The sequence below is a fragment of the Hypanus sabinus genome, chromosome 19 (genome assembly GCF_030144855.1).
Source record: "Hypanus sabinus isolate sHypSab1 chromosome 19, sHypSab1.hap1, whole genome shotgun sequence".
Lineage (NCBI taxonomy): Eukaryota > Metazoa > Chordata > Chondrichthyes > Myliobatiformes > Dasyatidae > Hypanus > Hypanus sabinus.
The window spans coordinates 28,341,201-28,362,544 of NC_082724.1; the positions used below are offsets into that span (position 1 = coordinate 28,341,201).

General features: G+C 40.2%; 1 protein-coding gene across 3 annotated transcripts in view; it reads right to left on the minus strand.

Moving 5' to 3' along the window:
* cadpsa (Ca2+-dependent activator protein for secretion a) overlaps positions 1-21,344 on the minus strand; it is a 465,102-nt gene that overhangs the window by 212,787 nt on the left and 230,971 nt on the right. For all 3 annotated transcript variants that reach the window (XM_059944256.1, XM_059944255.1, XM_059944254.1), the window contains exon 8: positions 9,705-9,844. In XM_059944256.1, coding sequence (XP_059800239.1) covers positions 9,705-9,844 — 140 coding nt within the window. The remainder of the gene's footprint in view (positions 1-9,704; positions 9,845-21,344) is intronic.

Here is a 21,344-nt window from a genome sequence, read left to right on the forward strand (position 1 = left end):
AAGCACCTTCTTAGTAATAGCAATTATACTCACTTCTGCCCATGACACTCTCAAATTTCTGGCATTCAGCTGCTGTCTTCCACAGTGAATATTGACACAAGATACTTATTCAACTTGTCTGCCATTTCTCCCCATAACTATCTCTCCAGCGTCATTTTCCAACAGTCCGATACTCATCTGGCCTCTCCTTTAATGTTATGTATCTGAGAAATCTTTTGGCATCATATCTTATATCATTGGATATTTTACTTTCATATTTCATCCTTTCTCTTCTTACAGTTTAGTTTTTGCATTTTGTTGGTTTTTAAAAGCTTCCCAATCCTCTACCTTTCCACTCATTTTCGCTATTTGGTATGCACTCTCTTTTGGTTTTATGCTGTCTTTTCTGCTCTTGTCAACCACAGTTGTATCATCCTCCCTTTAAAATGTTTCTTCTATAGGATGGATGAATACTGCACCTTCCAAATTACTCCAAGGAATTCCAGCCACTACTGCTTTATCGTCATCTATGCTATTGTCACCTTCCAATCACTTTTACAGTTCCTTTCACATGCCTCTGTCATTACCTTTACTCAACTGTAATACCAATACATCTGATTTTAGCCTCTCCCTCTCAAACTGCAGGGTGGATTTCATTGTATTATGATCATTGCCTCCTGAGTGTTCCTTTACCTTAAGCCCCTCAATCAAATCTGGTTCATTACTCAACACTCAAACCAGAATTTCCTTTTCTTTAGTAAGCTTGACCTCAACCTGCTCTAAAAATCCATCTCACAGGCATTCTACAAATTCCTTCTCTTGGGATCCAGTACCAACCTGATTTTGTCAATCTACCTACGTACTGAATTGCCCATGACCACTGTAACATTGCCCTTTTTACATGTCTTTTCTACCTCCTTTTGTAATTTGTATCCCACATCCTGGCTACTGTTTAGAGGCCTGTAAATAACTCCTATCAGGGTATTTTTACCCCTGTGGTTCCTTAGCTCTACTCACAAGGATTCTACATCTTTTGATCCAATGTCACTTCTTTCTAAAGATTTGATTACATTGCTTACCAACAATAACACATTATTCTCTCTGCCCACCTGCCTGACCTTTCAATACAATTTGTATCTTTTGATATTAAGGTCCCAACTGTGGTCTTCTTTCACCAACAATTCTGATGCCCACAATGTCATACCTGCCAACTTCTAACCATGCCTCAAGGTCATCTATCTTATTTTGTATACCGTGTGCATTCAAACATAACACCTTCAGTCTTGTATTCACCAACCTTCTTTTCAATTTTGTCTCCATATTGCCAGAATTTAAATTCTTATGCCTTTTTAGCTTATGCTGTATTGTGGAGACTTCAGTAACCTGTCCTGCTTTTCAAAGCTGCTGAACCCATCCCAATACTATTTAGTTTTATGCCCTATCCACAGCCCTAGTTATATGATTTGCCTGGGCCCTTGTCCCAGCATGGAACCTTCCCCAATACTGGTGGTAACATCCCATTAAGTCAGACCCACTTCTCCCACACCAGTCTTTGAGCCACACATTTAGCTCTCTGATCTTATTAACCCTGTGTTCATTTGCATGCCACTCAGGTAACAACGCAGAGATTATTATCTTTTTATTTCTTCATTTTAAGTTATTCCTTACTGTTAAAATTCCCTCACCAGTAACTCTTCACTTGTTCTTCCTATATTGTTGGTACTCACATGGACCATGACAACTGGATCTTACCTCTCCTACTCCAGACTTCTCTGCAGGTCAAATGTGAACCCGGCCATCAGACAGACAACACCACTTTTGGGAATAAATGAGTGCTTGATCATCGACACAGAATTGGTGGGCGAGAGAGCTTTTTTGTGTTCTGTAAGATACTCTGAGAAAACTTTGAAAAGCAAACAAAGGCCCCAATAACTGAGTAGAACTTAAAATAAGCATTTTCTTGAACAAAGCAAACCATCAAACAATTATCATGGGAATGAGGAATACTCCCACAAGTAATTTTTATTTAAAGAAAAACATGTGTAGAGCTTTAAGATCATTCAGTAGGTCTGCAAAAGTTGCTGTCAGCAAATAAACTATTGCATAACCTCAAAAATTCTCTAGCATATAATTTCTGTGCACAGTGTAAATTAATCATTTGCTGCAACAAAAACTTAATTTGCCACTGTCCCTGGGACCCTCTGCAAAGGACCTCAAATCTCAATCTCTAAAAATCACTTGGGATATTTGTCTGAATAAATTGCCGTTGTACACTTTGGGAGTAGAACCTTGATATACCACAAAATACTCAGTTAAGGTTCAGATGACAGATCTTCTACTACCTAAGCAATCCCTCAGGGTCTGTGATGACCTGCTTGACTATAGTCCTGTGGTTTCCAAGATTGCTGGCGAGGCCAAAGTGAACATCACCACAAATAGGACATGGTGGGCCTACCAAGGCATATAGGTTATTGGTTTTGGATGCGTTTTCCTGCCAGTATTTATTCTGACATTCTTTGTGTTCCCAATGAATGGATTTAGGGTTGCTAATGCCAACTTTGATGCTTCTCCAGTTTGATCTTTGCACAGAGATTCCAATGTTTTTATCAAGAAGGCTTTGAGAACATCTTCAAATCATTTCCTCTGTCTGTCCAGCAATCTTTTACCGAGACAGAACTCAGAATAAAATGTCTGCTTCAGGAGTTTGGCATTGAGCCTACAAATAACATGTGCCCACTAGAGCAAGGACTGGAAATGCAGATCTGAGAGGGAAAGTGACATTAGTTTCCTTGTCCCTCGAACGGATTTGAAGGATTTTGTGAAGTAGCGCTCCAAGTGTAACTGTGATGGGATCAATGCTGCCTGGTAGATCAGCTCTGAGCTGGATTTGAGGTTAATATCTTTGAATATTCCTTTCATCAGATGGAAAAGTGGAAAATGCTGGCCAGAACATCAAAATGTATCAAACACTCTTTCTCACCCCACAGATACACAAATTATTTTTGGTTTCTATTTTTGCATTTGTTTCAGTGAATAAAACAATAACCACCCAGAGCTCAGTCGCCAATAAACATCTGCAACCTGAACTGAGCCTGGACTGACCTTGGTTCTGGAGGAGAAGCGATGCATGTTGGATAGTTTGCCATTCCACCTGCAGATCACCTGCACTCCATCAGGAGGGTTTGTGGAGCTGAGGTGCAGCACGCTGGTGAGGAAAATTGATTAAAGTGTTAGGCTGATGGCACAGCCTTGCGTGACATCAGTCTGTGCTGACAGTGAGTCCATTGTGGATCCACTGTGCATGGTATTAGGGAGCATTCATGGGTTTCCATAGGATTGAACTGAATTGAATTGACTTGACTTTATATCCTTCCTGTACATGATGAGTAAAACTCTTTACGTTACGTCTCCAAGTATGGGAAGGATATTCATCAGTTTCTATTGACTGATGGAATGAAATGACTTTTAGAGCAAGAAAGCCGTAGCGAATTTTGTTCCACCCTGCAATTCTTTTAAAATTAACAAGTGGTGAAGATTATGCTTATTGTGTTTCTAGATGTTTAGAGTCTGCACAGTGATTCAAAGAGCAACTCTTTGGCCCTCATGAGGAGGCAGCTGAAGAGAGCCTGCTATGGCAGGCAGCAAAGCAATCCCTCAGCAATTAGCACATATGGATTTTTCTTATTTCTTGGGGATGATCACGATTATAGCATCTTAGATATCCTCCTGTTCACATACATGGGAGATGAGATTGGCACTGACTATGCTCTGCCATGGCATAAAACTTTATCAGGGGTACTATCTGTTCCAGAGGCCTTATTTTCAAATGTTGGTATATTGTTTTTGTGTCTTGATGGTCTATATGATGTTGCAACAGGTAGTTTGTTGCATTAAACTCTAATGTTAAAGGTAATTTATACCTGAGGAGCTCTTTGAAGTGTTTCTTCTCACGGGCACTGTTCTTGACACCAAAGGAGTTGTCAGTCATTATACAATCACCCTGAGAAGCAGAACTTGTTACACAACTTATACAAGTTCAAGTCTGATTTGATCATAACCTCAACTGCACATTCCTGTCTACCTGCACTAAGTTGTTACTCCATTGTTTATGAAGTACCTATAAACAGTATCTGTTTTAAAAATATTCAAATACCTTGTTTTCTCTTCTCTGAGGAAAAGGAGTTCAAAAGAGTCAACCTAACCATGGAAATAAATCTTTGCCTTTTCTTTTAAATATGACTCCTTATTTTTAAACAGTGATCCTTAGTTCAAGGTTCTCCAACAAAAAAGAACATCCTCTTCATAGCCAATTTCTGCTATCAATTTTAATATCTTTCTTTAATTAAGGAGAGTAATATTGTATATAGTACTCCATGCACCATTTCATCAACTATCATGAAAGTATAACCTCCTTGTCTTTGCATTCCCCTTACAATAAGTGGTAGCATTCATTTGCCTTTCTTCAAAACTTGCTGTTGCTGCATTCTAGCCCATACTTGCACCACGTACAGCTAGAACTTGCTTCCTGTCAGATTGCTGTAACTCTCAGCATTTATATGCTATTTTATTTTTCATGCCAGAAAATGATCAGGTTTACATTTTCCACATTATCTTCCATTTGTCAGATCTTTATCTAAATTCAAAGTTGATCAACTACATATATGTCCCACATACAATCCTGAATAAATCCACAACAGAATAAATGAAAGACCTCACCAACTTGGACATTTGACTACTGTGCAAAAGACAACAAAAAGTGCAAATACAAAAAGAAATAATAATATTAAATAAAGAGGTGGTAAGTATCAAGAACATAAGGCAGAGTCCTTGAATTGAGTCCACAGATTGTAGGAATGTTTCAAGGATGGGGCAAGTAAAGTTGAGTGAAATAATCCCCATTAGTTCAAGACCCTGATTGTTCCTGCACCTGGAGTGAGTCCTGAGACTCCTGTACCTTTTACCTGATGGCAGCAGAGAGAAGAGAGCATATCCTCAGTAGCTGGGGTCCCTGATGATGGATGCAGCGGTTTATGTAGGTGTGCTCAGTGTTGGGGAAGGCTTTACCGGTGATGGACTGGGTCGTATCTACTAATTTTTGTAGGATTTTCCATTCAAGGGCACTGGTGTTTCCATATCTGACTTTGATGCAGCCAGTCAATATAATCTACACTGCACTTCCACAGAAGTTTGTCAAAGTTTTAGATGTCATGCCAACCCCTGGCACTGTCGTGCTATTTTTGTAATTGCCCTTACGAGCTGGGCCCAGGACAGGTCATTTGAAATAATACCACTATAGTTTACATACATACGTAACTTCATATTCCTAATAAAATAAGAGGTCATTCAGCCCACTGAATTTATGCTGGCTTTCAGAACAATCCAATCAATTCCTTTCTCCCTCTTATTCCCCACACACCTGTCCTGTGATTCTCCCACCAATTACTTACAATAGCAGCATTCTAGAGTAGTCAATTAACCTGTCTACTGTATATCCTCGTGAAGCATCATGTCCTCCTGAAAACTTATTTCATTACGTATCTCTGTTTCGTTATGGTTACTACTCAGCCTTCTGCATTCTTTCAACACAACACTTTTTTTCTAAGGTCTCACTTGCTTGTTCATGTAGGAGGTGAAAACATAATACAGACAGGGTGTATGCAATGGATCCAAACGGTGACAAACTAGTCATCTATGAGATTTGTCAGCATGCTGCAGAGCGGCAGCAGTTTCCTCACTTGCTCCTGACTAACTGAGGGTGTGAGCCAGGGGTGAGTGAGGTAGGGAGCAATGTCGGAGTTAGGTGAGATCAAAAAGAAGACTGCGTTTCAGGGAGAAGAAAAGCATGGAGGACCAATTGAGAAATACTTAAGAGTTTTTGACAGCCAAAGAGCTCAGAATACAACATCCTCAGCACCGCTTCAAGTCAGAGAATGAATGCAGAGGGTTGCCGTACATGACACCTCACTTCCTGCAACATTAAACATGGATGGGCAGATGACAGACTATGTCTAGAAGATCTAGCCCAATTATCTGTTCACAGATATGATAGATACACAATTTTAAAAGATAAGTGTAGTCTGCTTAAAAGTCTCAAAACATTATAATATTCAGATTGTTTCCTAGTAAGTATTTAATATAAAAATACTAATCCACCAAAACTGAATGAAATATTTTCTGCCATTTGCACTCAAAGTAAAGCAACGACCATAAAATCCTGAATAGTTTTAAAGACTGATCAGAATATAATGACCATCTTGTGCCCACAACTAAACTAATACTTTAATGTTGCAAGCTGCCCAATTGATAGCATTACAAAAATGGAAGATTCAGTTACTATTTCAGTTGTGACAAATGGGATATGCACGTTGATTCAGTCTTCCTGACATGTCTTTTAATTACATCTAGAGATAATATGTAGTTTAATTTTCAATGATGTTGGCTGTCCAATAACAGGCATCTGCTTGCAGAATTTCTGCCTTATTCTTATTGGTTCCCTGTGTCCAAGTACTCCGTTTGTGAGCTTATCACTGACACTGATATATATCTGCTATGACCCAATTATACCTACACTGATTCCAATTTAGTTCATTGCTCTTTTTGCCCCATTTATTTTTATATATACTTTTAATACTTCTAATAGTAGTTTATAGTTTTTTATTATGTCTTGCAACAAAACAGCAAATTTTTGCAACATATATCAGTGATATTACACCAAATTCTGATTCAGCTTTATTAATTCACCAATCTACCGAATGTTCCTTTCCAAGCTACGTATATTTTTAACCATATTAACTGAATTTGTAATGATATCCTATCAGCTAAAATGTGAAGCATCAGGAATCTATTGGAATTTTTTAATCAAATGTTTTGAATAAACAGGGATATTTATTTCAACTTGCCCTTCTCATTGATGCTTAATAGAATTATAATGCTATATCTGGCACAGTTCTTTTACTTAACTTGATATCACCACTTGCAATATATTTCCCTTTAATTCTATAAAAGTTGTGATGAAGCTTAGGTCTTGACCTTCTAATTCCTACGTACAACCCGATTAAGTTACCATACAACTGATCAGAAGATAATTGATGAGTACAAGCAATCTACTTAATCTTCAAAAAATAATATCAAATATTTTTGATAGAGGTGGAAATTATTGTTATTGAAAGCAGTGATTAATGATGTGATTAAACACACCATCATTTTCATGGCTGAAGTTGTCATTTGATTATTGTGATTGACTTGTGACTGAATAATACATCCAAATAACATCAGCAGTATCAAAGTCGATTAGTTATAGATTCACCTTTAAAATTCCTTCTTTGAACCCCTGATTTATTTCACAAATGAAGGAGCAAAAACATGTAGCTTGGTAATGTCCAATTTTTGTGAGAAAAAATTTGTATCTCAAGAATTTCAGAACCTGTATACCAGAGTTAGGAAAATTATAAGTACATATGGTAAAGGTATAGAGTCCAAATTAAGTATTCAATATTCTGCAAGTCCTTTATCTCATTCTGAATGTGGCAAATGAGTTATTTCATAATTTGACATGATATATAGTAATATTGACAAAACAGTTGCTGTCTATCAAAGAAACAGAGTCCTGACAAAGGGTCTTGACCTGAAACGTTGACTGTTCATTTCAACGGATGCTGCCTGACCTGCTGAGTTCATCCAGCTTGTTTGTACGTCTTGAGCCAACAATATAGCAGGTTGTTCTCTTAGCTGCTAATTGTTGATAAACATTGCAGTAGCTATCACTTTTAGTGAAACCAGAAATAACCGGGCGTTATGTTTCTCCAACTTTATATGCACAAACTTTAAAATCAAACAAGGGAGGCTATGCACTACCATAGCAGTTACTTGAATAACTATCGTTATGTAATTTTGGTGGGAATCCTTCACTGATAAGGAACAATGAGTCAGAATGACTGGTTTAATCTGGGTGGGGGGACGATAAGAAAGGACATGCAGGAAATGGAGAACTCGCACATAAGAACCCAGCAACAACCCCGGGGAGACGCTATGTTTCCGGACAAAGGAGATATTTTTAAAGTTCCAGAATAGAAAGTTTCATCTTGAGAATAATTGAGGTGGAAATGGAGAAACTAAAAAAAAAAGAAATAGTAAAGAAGACAGGGTGGATAGGTACATTATGTGGGTGATGAATAGATATATCTAGGTGGGGGAGTCATGGAAAAGATGTAGCTGTGTAAGACTTTGGACTTATAGAGTACATATTGGTGGCCAGTTTGTTTCCTAATTTGGTGACGGGGAGATTCAGAAAAGGACATGTCAGAAATGGACCAAATGAATTTGAAGGCCGGGTGGAAGTCAGCAGCAAAAGGTGATAGAATTGACATGGTCCACACTGGAAGCCAAACCAGTGCAGTTGTTGATGTAGATGAGAAAGAGTTGGAGAAGAGTACCAGAGCACAGTTGGAACAAGAACTGCTACTGATTGCCAACAAAAAAGGTGCAACTGGGGCAAACTAGAGTGTCTTTGGTACACTTCTGAATGGTAGAAAGTGGAAGGAATTGAAAGAAACAGTTGACGGTACTGCCAGATGGGAGTGTCAGTGGAGACCAACTAGCTGAGCCTTTTGTCCTAGAAAGAAGTGAGGGGCCTAAGAACTTCCTGATGGGGATTGAAGTGCTTAGAAACTAGATATCCATTGTAAAGATGAGATGGCTGGAACCAGGCAAATGAAAGACCTCAAATGGCACAATTATTAGATTGCATTCAAGTACAGTGGATAGGGTAACCCAGCACTTGTAATAGAATAAAGTGGAATGCAATTATGCAATATAATTTTTAAAAACCCTTAAGGTATTAAACAGAACAAATAAAGCAAACCAGATGGAATAGATCAAAGGAAGATAATTGATCAAAGAGATGCTGTCAGTGTTTTTATTACGCCAACAGTGTTTCAAAAGCCCACATTCATTGGCTCAATACAGCACTCATACCAGGATATTCTGCTCACACTGGGAAACCTACAGTAGGCCCTATATTTCTGTGAGACTGTAACACATAGGAGCAGAATTAGGCCACTCCATGGCTACATGGAGCTTAGAAGAATACAGGGCTATGGGTAAAGCCTAGGTAGTTCTAAGGTAAGGGTATGTTCAGCACAGCTTTGTGGGCCGAAGGGCCTGTATTGTGCTGTAGGTTTTCTATTTTTCTAGAGTCAAAAAACAGTCTTAAGATATGCCAAGTGGTTTCCTTGTTTGCCTTGATGCTGATCCAATCTACAAAGTTATGATTAATTTGAACATTTTATGTTACAGCAAATCCAAAAACCAAGTTAACATTCAGGGTTTATTCCCAGATTGAATACTTCATACCTACATCTACACTAAAACAGTGAAATAACAGTTTCTATTAATATATCCAAATATAGTCCTTCATAGTCTAAGATTAGGTAGTTGCTAAATTAAGAACTTGTTTAGGTAACCCATGTGCTAAATGAAACAATGAACATAAAAGATCTAGAAATAAATTTAAAATTCAAACAATTGCTCCTACTTGCTGAAATTTAGCATAAGAAACTGATACCTGATAGAAGTTGAGGGGTTGAATTTACTTTAGCAATCCCAAACCATCCCACGAATGGGTCATAATGAGTAAGTTAGCACATACAAGTGTGGTGATACTATACTTAATAAATTAACATCTCCATTCTTTACTTTTAGCACTGTGTTTCTGACTGCATACTCACCCACAGTGTTTCATGTTCTGTGGCTTGTCCATCCGAACCGCCAACTTAATTTTCAGATCCTGATCCATGCTGTTTTTTGAAACAATCATTTTGTGCAATTCAGCTGATTTTGGACTATTGGGTGTTGGATGCAAGACAACCTGAAAAAGAACGTACAAGCAATAGAACTCAGACATGTAATTGAACAGGAAATGCTGTCATGGAGAAATATGAAAATGCAAGTTATTTACCAAAACAATAACACTGCAAATCAGGAAATAGGTAATTCTCACACCTCTGGAGATTTGACTTCAGGTAACATCGTTGAAACATAGCTGGCTTGTGGATCAGTGATCCGCTCCCTTTTCGGAATGAGTGCCATGTTGTGGAAATTTGTTGTTTTCCGAAAGAAGTACATTGCAATAACAGTAATCATAAAACTATAAATTAAAATAATAAATATATTTAAAAAAAATTTAAATGAAGTAAGTGGTGTAAAAAGACAGCAAAAAAAAGGGAGGTAGCGTTCATGGATCCATTGTCCATTCAAAAATATGATGGTGGAGGGGGAAGAAGCTCAGGGTTGTAGAGGGAGTAGAGCAGCTGGCCAGGCACGAATCCTTGAGGTGCGCTAGTGTTGATTGTCAGTGGGGAGGAGATGGTATTTCCAATCTGTATTCTCTGTTGTCTCCCAATGAGGAAATCAAGGATCCAGATGCAGACAAATGTACAGAGGTCCAGGTATTGGAGCTTGTTGATTAGCATTGAGGGTATAATTGTGTTGAACATTGGGCTGTAATCAACAAACAGCAGCCTGATGTAGGTATTACTATTATTCAGGTGATCCAAAGGCAGTGAAATTGTATCCGCAGTAGACTCAGACCTATTGTGGTGAAAGGAGCAGGTCCCAGTCCTTGTCTATGCAGGAGTTGATTCTGACCATCACCAACCTCTCAAAGCACTTCATCACAGTAGTTGTGAGCGCAACTGGGCAACAGTCACTGATGCAGCTCACCCTGCTCTTCTTGGGTACTGGTGTGATTGTCCTCCTTCTGAAGCAGGTGAGAAACTCCATCTGCGACAGCGAGAGGTTGAAGATGTTGCTGGCACAGGTTTTCGGTGCCCTACAAAGACCCGATGCCTTGCAAGGATTCATCCTCTCGAAAGATGTTTCGACACGGCCTCTGAGACAGGGTCATCAGACGCTGCAGGGATTCTCAGCGATGCAGTTTTATTCTCCCTTTCAAAGCGTGCATTGAGTTCATCTGGGAGTGAAGCACGTCCACCATTCATGATGTTAGGTTTTCCCTCGTAAAGGCGTGCAAACCCTGCCAGAGCTGATGTGCATCTGATTCTGTCTCTAACTTTAATTGGAATTGATTCTTCACTCTTAAAATAGTTACCTGGAGCTCATACCTGGACTTCTTGTATAATTCTGGATCACCAGTCTTAAATGCCACAGATCTAGCACTTAGCAGACTAATAATTTCCTGGTTCATCTGTGTCTTTTGGCCTGTGTATGTCCAGTATGTTCTCAAAGACACACACTCACCACGCAGGTCATGATAAAGCTGGTGACAACTGTGATGTATTCATTTACATTTAAAGATGAATCCCTGAATATTAACTAGCCCACTGACTCAAAGCAGTCCTATAAGCACTCCTCCGCATCCCTTGACCATACCTTCTCGATCCTCAGAAAAGGAGCTGTGGTCTTTAGTCTCTGGCTGTGTGCTGGCTGTAGAACAGCCAAATGATTGGATTTTCTAAAGAGCGGGCATGGAATGGCAGAGTAATCATCTTTGATACTGGTATAATGAGGTCAAGTGTGTTGGTTCCTCTGGTGATACACTGGTCATAGTTGTTCAGAAATTTTTTCAAGCCACCCTGGTTGAAATCCCCCACAATGATAGAGAAAGCATCAGGATGTGCTGTTTTGTGACAGCTGATCATGGTGTTCAGTTCCTCCAGCGCCTGCCTGATATTGGCCATACGTTGAATATACATTACTACCAGGATGACGGCAGAAAACTCACCTGGCAGATAAACAGTTGACACTTGACTGCTAATGTGCCAGATTGGCTGAGCAAGATTGAGACAGAACCACCATGTCTGTGCAACATGATGATTTAATCATAAGACATACTCCATCTCCTTTGCCTTTAAAAAAACTCTGATGTCTTGTCTTTGGTGAATGGTGAAATCTTCAGGTTACGGCGTTGCATCTGAAATGACGGGGGTGAGCCACATTTCATGAAGCAAATAACACAGCAGTCCCTTATGACCCTCCAGTACTGCAATCTTGCTCTGAGATTTCCAAATTTTATTTTGCAGAGACTGTAAGTTCACCAGCAAGATGGTCACAAGTGAGTATCTAAGGCCTCTGTGTTTCAATTGTACCTGTAGCCCAGCACACCTACTGCACTTCCATTTTCTTGAAGCAGAACTGCACTCACAACCTGAGTCCGCCATCCAGGGTCCAGTGATATTGAGGGTCGAAAGATTTTTTAAAATGTCTTAAACTGATGTTGCTTACTGAAGTACCCATGACTGTGATTGTGGATTTCAGTCGTAGCAGACCTAAATAGGAATATTTGATGATACTCATCGGAGCTACATGCAAAGAATCACCACTTATCAGTGTTACCTTACGATATCTCAAAGTACATATATCAGAGTAACTCAGGAATGGTGTTAGTATGTACAGAGATCTGATGAGCATAATAAAAGTGGCAGGATAGTCACCAGTAATAATTAAAATAAAACATTTTCTTTAAATTATTTTAATCATGAAGTATGACAATAGATAAAATTTTCCTCAATGCACTTTTTGTTCATTTGGAATTCCAAATTGTTCATTGTGAAATTAAGTTTCCACTCGTTCCTTCAATGTAACTTCACCAAACATCAAACTAGTGAATAAATAGGATTTCCATCACACTTATTTGCCTGTCATAGCTACAAAGTGCATTAATATATTGCTTATTGCTTTTTCTATTACAGTTACAAGTGCATATCTGTTTATTAGTGGATTATATAGCTTTGTTCTTTACTGACTTATGTACCTGTGATTGTCATTTCCATCGCAGCTACATCTGTACCGAGTATCTATTCCTGGTGCAGAATCTGCTGAGCTATACTTACAAGTCTATCTATTTATGGCAGCACCTACTTGCAACAAATTAACTTGCATAATTTACTAGCATCACTGCCTACACTGTTGCACAGACACATTTGTCCTTATTGGTGCACCTGCCTCATACAATTACACTTGTGTTCTGTCTAGTACTGATGTGCCCACAGTGGTGCTAGAAAGTTTGTAAACCCTGTAGAATTTTCGCTATTCTGCATAAGTACAACCTAAAATATAACCAAATCTTCACATAAGTCCTAAAACCAGATAAAGAGAACCCAATTAAATAAATAACTCAAAAATATCATACGTTCATTTATTGGTAAAAATGATCCAATGTTACATGCATTTGTTGGAAAAGGTATGTGAACCTTTGGGGTAATACCTTCTACAAAAGCTATTTGGAGTCAAGTGTTTGAATCAATGAATTGAGATTGGATTTGGGGGTTGTAGAGGTGCCTTACCCTATAAAAACACACACACACACACAAATTCAGGTTACTGACAGACCCTGCTCTTCTCAAGGAAGATCCATTTATGTGCACCATACCTTGATTAAAACAACTTTCAGACGATCTTTTGAAGAAGAATTGTAGAGATGCATGAAGTTGGAAAAGGCCACAAAAGCATTTCTAAAGACCGGAAAGTTCATCAGTCTACACTAAGAGAAATTGTCTACAAATGGAGGCAATTCAGTACTGTTGTTACTCTCTCTAGGAGTGGGCATCCTGCAAAGATCACATCGAGAGCAAATCATGCAATGCTGAAAGAGGTGATAAAGAACCCAAGGGTAATAGACTTGTGAAATCTCTAGAACTTGCTAAACTCTCTGATCATGTGTCCACTACAAGAAAAACACTGAACAAGAATGCTGTTCATGGAAGGACACCACAGAGGAAACCACTGCTCTCCAAAAAAGCATTCTGCATGTCTCAAGTTTGCAAAAGACCACCTGGATGTTTTACAAAACTTCTGTGAGAATATTCTGTGGACAGATGAGACAAAAGTTGAACTTTATGGCAGAAATGCACATTGCTATGTTTGGAAGAAAAAGGACACTGCAAACCAACACCAAAACATCCCAACTGGAAGCGCGGTGGAAGGAGCATCATGGCTTGGGGCTGCTTTGCTGCCTCAGGGCCCGGACAGCTTGAGGGAACAATGAACTCAAAATTGTATCAAGACATTTTACAGGAGAATATCAGGGCAGCAGTCTGTTACTTAAAGCTTAACAGAGGCTTAATGCAACAAGACAATGATCTGAAAGACAAGAGTAAATCAACAACAGAATGGTTTAAAAAGAAGAAACACGTGTTTTGGAATGGCAAGTCAAAGTCCTGACCTTAACCCTATAGAAATGTTGTGGAAGAACCTGAAGCAAGCAGTTCATGCAAGGAAGCCCACCAACATCCCAGAGATGAAGCAGTTTTGTAAGGAGGAATGGCCTAAAATTCCTCCAAGTTGATGTGCAGGACTGATCAACAGTTACTGGAAACGTTTGGTTGAAGTTATTACTGAACAAGGGTGTCACACAAGTTACTAAAAGCAAAGGTTCATATACTTTTTCAAACAAATACTTTAATATTGGATAATTTTTTTTCAATAAATGAGATGTATAATTTTTTTTGTGTTTCTCGCACCACTGTATATGTACAGGCCCATGTCTGCATTTGCTCATTAATGTTGTAACTGTCTATTCTAGATTACTTGCCACCAGTAAATTTCTCTGCTGCCCACTGGGGGTATTATTGGACCGTACAAAAAAGCTGGATGAACTCAGCAGGTCGGGCAGCATCCGATAAAAGCAGCAGTTAACGTTTTGGGTCGAGACCCTTCGTCAGGACTTTTCGTCTTGACCCGAAACGTTGACTGCTCCTTTTAACGGATGCTGCCTGACCTGCTGAGTTCATCCAGCTTTTTTGTACGTCTTGATTTCACCACAGCATCTGCAGTGTACTTTGTGGGGTATTATTGGTCTGTCTATTACTAGGGCTGTTGCATAGGAAGTTTGCTATTAAGCAGTCTTTTGACTCAGCAAGAGCTCTGCCTTGTGAGTTAGCTTATGAGTTCAGCCCCCTGTTCCTCTGACTTCTTCACCAAGCTTCTTCCTTCTCCAAATTACTTCCTGGTGGAGATATTTATTTTAAGTGTAAGCCTGACATACCTAGTTTCCACGTGATACACTTACTGTACATCAGAAACGTACTTCATTAGGACTTTATACACTAATGGATAAAACAGTCACTGTTCTTCATGTAATTTTACTTAAGTTGATATAACCTGCTTTTCTTTTGGACAATGTGTCAAATCCAGCATTTTCTATTTTATATTTTAGGTTTTCATCTTTGGATATAAATACTTGGCTTGGTGCCACAGCTGCAATGACAAAGATGGTGGCGCGTTTGGTCACAGCAGCTTCTACGGGGTCAACCAAAGGTGTAATTAACTGTTTAAAATGTTATTTTGTGATTGCAAGACCCTACTGAATATTATGAACTTAAAGTACTGCAGATATATCCCTTCATCAACTTGCTTGTTGATGGAGAAAGTGAAGGAGCTGGACTTGGTGCTGATCATGCTGCTGCCTGCGTTAGAGAGGCGTTGAGGTGGGTGCACCACGGCAGTGTGCAGTCTAACGAGTGATCACCTTAATTCACTTTTCTTGTGATCGCAAGACTCTGATGGACATTGTTAATGTGGAATTCTGCAAGTCTGATTCACTGATTTATTGGCAGATGGTGAGGGAACTGTGAGACCTCGTAGCAACGACTAGGTCTCAAGCCGTGGTGTTGCCTATTCTACAGCCTCCCAGGAGAGAGGCGTCAGAGCTGGTGCACTCCATTGTAGGGAGTGTGGTGCGCTATCCAAGATAGAGTCAGTGCTGCCCCCCCACCCTCGTGTTTGCGCGACAGAAGACAAGCTGTATTGTGTTTGAGTGCAGACTGCTGCAACCTTCATGGACTTAGGGTCTTGGGCTATGTTTTTTTGTGAAACTGTATTTTACTGATATTTGTGCCTTTTGCTATGTATGAATGTTAGCACCTTTGCCCCAGAGTAACTCTCTTCCATTTGGCTACATTTATGGGTATTCATGTATGGGTGAATGACAATTAAACTTGAACTTGAACTTGAAGATAAGCTTGCTATCTGAGTTATTTTCTCTAAGCTGATGGCTGGTATGTAGAGTACCACGTTTCCTTAAAGACCCATTCTATTCCATTTCTGGTAGTGAACAGACAGTGCAGAATTTTGGACACTGAATAGGTGGTATCCTTTCCAGCTACATTTTATGGATTTACTTAAACACAGAACAGTACAGCAAAGGAATAGCCCAGCTCAACAACCACCTCTGTTCCAAATGAATCCCATCTGCCTGTACATGGTCTAGATCCTCCCATTCCCTTCTTGTTCACATGTCCCTCTAAATCCTCTTAAACATTACTATTTTATCTGTGTCTACCACCTCCCTTGGCAGGGCCTTCTTGGCATCTTCCATTCTGTATATGGCCCCCACCTTCATCTTAAGTATTGAATAGCTGACACTTCTACCCTGAGAAAAAGACACCCACCTTCCCTATCTATACATCTCATAATATTATATATTTCTATCTGTTTGCCCCCAAATCTCTAATATTCTAGAGTAAACAGTCCAAGTTCATTCAGCCTCTCCCCATGTCCAAGGTCCTTAAAGTGCACTAAAAGTCAACATTCACAAATAATTTATAATACTATTTGTATTTCTTCCTGCTTAGCAGTGAGTTTATTCAATGATACATATTTATTCCTGATATAAGTATGCTGTAGGGTTTCTTTATTTCCCCAGAGCCCATGTTACATGGCAATTACATTTGCAACCATTCATCATTGTCAAAAAGCCGTGTCAAGGCCTGATATAATAAAAAGCAACTCTGCAATGCAAGGTTTTTTTTTAGTATGTTTGCGCCTTCTACTTTTGTGACTTATGTTAGCTGTAATCCTGCTTGTTTCAATTTATGTTTGTTACCAACATCTCTGTTGCAACTATACTTTCATATATGTTTTGTTGGTTTTGTTGACCAATGATATAAACAGTTTTTTAAGAGATGTTCTTGAAGAACAGCTGCAAATGTAACTGGTGGCTTTGCCAGTAATGGAGAGTATGTTATCCTTATACTCTGAGAATAATTAGTTGTTGAGCCTGCAACAGCAAAAATAACTGCAGTACACTACTAACTCAGTAGTGATATGATCACCATATATTCTTTCTGACCATAGATCATTAATTTGTATGTAAGTGTGTTCATGTGAAATGGTTACAACTGAAAAGTAAATCACCATCTGCAAGTTACTCGAAATTTAATGCAACTGCCATCTTTGTTGCTGAAATCACATCTGCCCTTGTGCATTTACAGATCAGACAATATACTTACTTGCTGATCACTGGTGAGAAGTCAAAGATCGGCACTTTGATCGGCTATGGATCAAGATGAAATACAGGAATATTTGAGGCCATGTAGTCCATTGAGCTTATATGACTCCACCATTCAATGAAATCATGGTTCATCTAACCTCACATGCTGTATTCTGCATTTTCTCCCAGTTCCCTTAGGTTTGGTTAACAATGACTCTCTCTCTCTTCTATTTAGAACTACTGGTGATGCTAATTACTGTCTTTCTGCTGCACCCCTTATGCAAAGCTCTGGGAAGAGAACAGGAGATTGGGAGATAAACAAAATACTCAAATAGTTTCCTCCTGTAAATAAAGTGGTGATAAATATGTTGAGCTTTCCCAGCAATTTTTTTTATATGACAGACAGACTTGGTTCGATGATAGTGAGAAGGGAGCTGACAAATTGATCTATGTAAAATCACTTCTGAAAATATATTTTCCTTTAATACCATGGCTCCTAACTTGCTTTAACAGCCTCATGTCTGAGGTTTCTTTGTCAAAAGCCTTCTGAAATTCCAACTTGCACTGACTTTCCTTTGTTTCTCCTGCCTGTTATCTCCTCAAAGAATTCCACCAGATCTGTCAGGCAAAATTTCACCTTAAGGAAACCATGCGGATTTCAGCTTATTTTACCACGTGATACGAAGAAACTTCTTGCCAACCACTAAAAATCAGGCTAACTGGCTTAAAATTTCTTGTTTTTTAGTCTCCTTCCCTTCAGGAACCATTATAGAATCTAGTGATTCTTTAAAGATCACTATTAATGCATCTGCAATCTCTTTCAGAACCCCGGGGTGTTCCAGGTGACTTATCTTCAATACAAGAGATTCTGCAGATGTTGGACATCCAAAGCAACACATATAAAATTCACGGAGAACACAGCAGGTCAGGTCGCTTTGACGGAACAGTCAAAATTTCGGGCTGAGCATCTTCATTAGGACTGGAAAGGAAGGGATAATTTACCAGAAGAAAAGAGTGGGGGGAAGGAAAGAAGGACAAGCTAGAAGATGGTGGTGAAGCCAGGTGAATGGAACAGGTAAAAGATTAGAGAAGGAATCTGATTGGAGTCGAGAGAGGGCCATGGGAGAAAGGGAAGAATGAGGGGCATCAAGGGGAGGTGGTAAGACAGGTGAGGAGAAGTAGTAAAATGTCAGAGTTAGGAATAGAAGAAGAGGGAAGGGGAGAGGAAAAGAAGAAAATATATTGTAAGGAGAAATTGATGCTCATGACCTCATCTCATTTATCACCATCTTATTTACAGAAGGAAACTATATGGGCATTTTGTTTGTCTCCCAATCTCCTGTTCTTTCCCAAGGGACCTGCATAAAGGGGATAGCAGAAGAGGAGACCATGGACAGATATGTCAAACCAGGAAATGGTGAGGTGTGGGGAATTATATCACTGGATATTTTGCCTTCATATTTCATCTTTTCTCTCCTTATTGTTTTTTTAGATACCCTCGGTTGGTTTTTAAAAACTTTCCAATCCTACAGCTTTCCACTAATTTTTGCAAAATTCTATGGGCCCTCTTATGCTTTTATGCTGTCTTTGACTTCTCTTATCAGCCATGGTTGCATCATCCTCCTGTTCGAATGCTTCTTCTCTGAGATGAACTGTTCCTGCATCTTCCAAATTTCTCCCAGAAACCTCAGGCATTGCTGCTCTATCATCATCCCTGTTAAGAGTCCCTTCCAATCCAAGCATCACACACAAAATGCTGGAGGAACTCAGCTGGCTAGGCAGCACATATGGAAAAGAGTAAACAGTCAATGTTTCAGGCCATCAGGAATGGAAAAAAAAAGATGAGAAGCCAGAGTAAGAAAGTGGGGAGAGGGGAGGAAGAAATAAATAGTGGCAGGTGATAGGTGATACCTAAGGGGGGAGGGGTGAAATAAAGACTTGGGAAGCTGATAGGTGAAAGAGAAAAAGGCTGGAGAAGGGGGAATCTGATAGGAGAGGGTAGAAGACCATGGAAGAAAGAGAATGGGGAGGAGAACCAGAGGGAAATAATGGGCAGGTAAGTAGATAAAGTGGGAGAGGGAAATGGGAATGGGGAATGATGAAGGCAGGGCTGCAGTTACTAGAAGTTTGAGAAATCGATGTTCATGCCACCAGGTTGGAGGCGACGCAACAGAGTATAAGGTGTTGCTCCTCCAACCTGAGTGTGTCCTCTTGAGGCTGTAGAGGAGACCATGGACTGACATGTTGGAATAGGAATGAGAAGTGGAATTGAAATAGGTGGACACTGGGAGATCCTACTCTTTCTGGTGAATTAGTAGGCGATCAGTGAAGTGGTCTCCCAAATTATGGCAGGTCTCACTGATATAGAGGAAGCCACACCAAGAGCAGCGGATACAGGAGATGACACTAATAGACTCATTGAAGTGTCACCTCATGTTGGAGGACTGTTTGGGGCCTTGAATGGTAGTAAGGAAGGAAGTGTAGGGACAGGTGTAGCACTTGTTCTGCTTCCAAGGATAAGTAACAGGAGAAAGATCAGTGAGGAGGGATGAGTGGACAAGGGAGTTGCGTAGGAAACAATCCCTACAGAAAGCAGAAAGTGGGAGGAGGGGGGAGAAAGTTGTGCTTGGTGGTGGGATCCCGTTGGAGATGACGGAAGTTATGGAGAATAATGTGCTGGACGTGGAGGATGGTTGGGTGGTAGATGAGAACAAGAGGAACCCTATCCCTAGATGGAGTGAGGGCAGATATGCGTGAAATAGGTGAAGACAACAGTGCTAGCAAAAGAAAGAAATCCCCTTTCTTTGAAGAAGGATGACACCTCATTTGTTCTGGAATGAAAAGCCTCATCCTGCGAGCAGATGCGGTGGAGATGGAGGAACTGAGAGAAGAGGAAGGCATTTTTACAAATGACAGGTTGGGAAGAGGTATTGTCCAGAATCAGTGGGCTTATCAAAGATATCAGTAGATAAACTGTCTCCAGAGACTGAGGCAGAGAGATTGAGAAGGGGTGGGGGGGAGGGGGGGTGGGGAAGATGTTGGAAATGCACCAGGTAAATTTTAGAGCAGAATGGAAGTTGGAGGAGATGTGAATGGTCGAGCTCAGCATGGGTGCAGGAAGCAACACCAATGCTGTCATCAACGTAGCCTAGGAAAAGCTGGGGAGTGATACCAGTGTAGGCTTGGAACATAGATTGTTTCACGTAGCCAATAAAAAGGTAGGCATAGCTGGGACCCTTGCAAGTGCCCATGGCTCCACGTTTGGTTGAAGGAAGTGGGAGAACCGAAGGAGAAATTACTGAGAGTGAGAACCAGTTCTGCCAGACAGAGGAGAATGGTGGTGGAGGGGAACAGATTGGGTCTGTAGTCTAGAAAGAAGTGGAGAGCTTTAAAACCCTCCAGTGGGGGGTGGAGGTGTGTAGAGATTGGACATCCATGGTGAAAATGAGACAATCCGGGCCAGGGAACTTAAAGTCATTGAAAAGATACAGAGCATATGAAGTGTCACAGATGTAGGTAGGAAGGGACTGAACCAGGGGAGATAAAACAGAGTTGAGGTATGAAGATATAAGTTTGGTTGGGCAGGAAGAGGCAGAAACAATGTGTCTACCTGGACAGGCAGGTTTGTGGATTTTGGGTAGGAGGTAAGAACATGAGGATAACTTGGAATTGCAGGTAAGGGAACTATAGGGTTGGTGGCAGTGGATGGGAGATCTCCAGAGTTAATAAGGTTGCTGATGGTGCGGGTGACACCGGCCTGGTGTTACTTAGTGGGGTTCTGTTCAAGACGTAAGTAAGAGGAGGTGCCTGACAGTTGTCGCTGGGATCGGCAAGGTAGAGGTTAGTCCATCACATTACTACAACACCCCGTTTACCTACGAGTTTGATGGTGTTATGATTAGTGCAGAGAGAGTGGAGAACAGTGTGTTAGGAAGAAGTGAAATTAGAAATGGAGAGCAGAGTGGAAGTCGAGATGGTTGATGTCTTGTCGGCACTTAGCAATGGAAAGATCCAGAGCTTGCAGAAGACCAGAGTGGGGTGTCCAGGAGACAAAAGAAGGGGTCATTAGTGTGGGCTGGACAGTCCTTGACAAAGAAGTTGGCACGGAGACAGAGGCAGTGGAAGAAGAGCTCAGTGT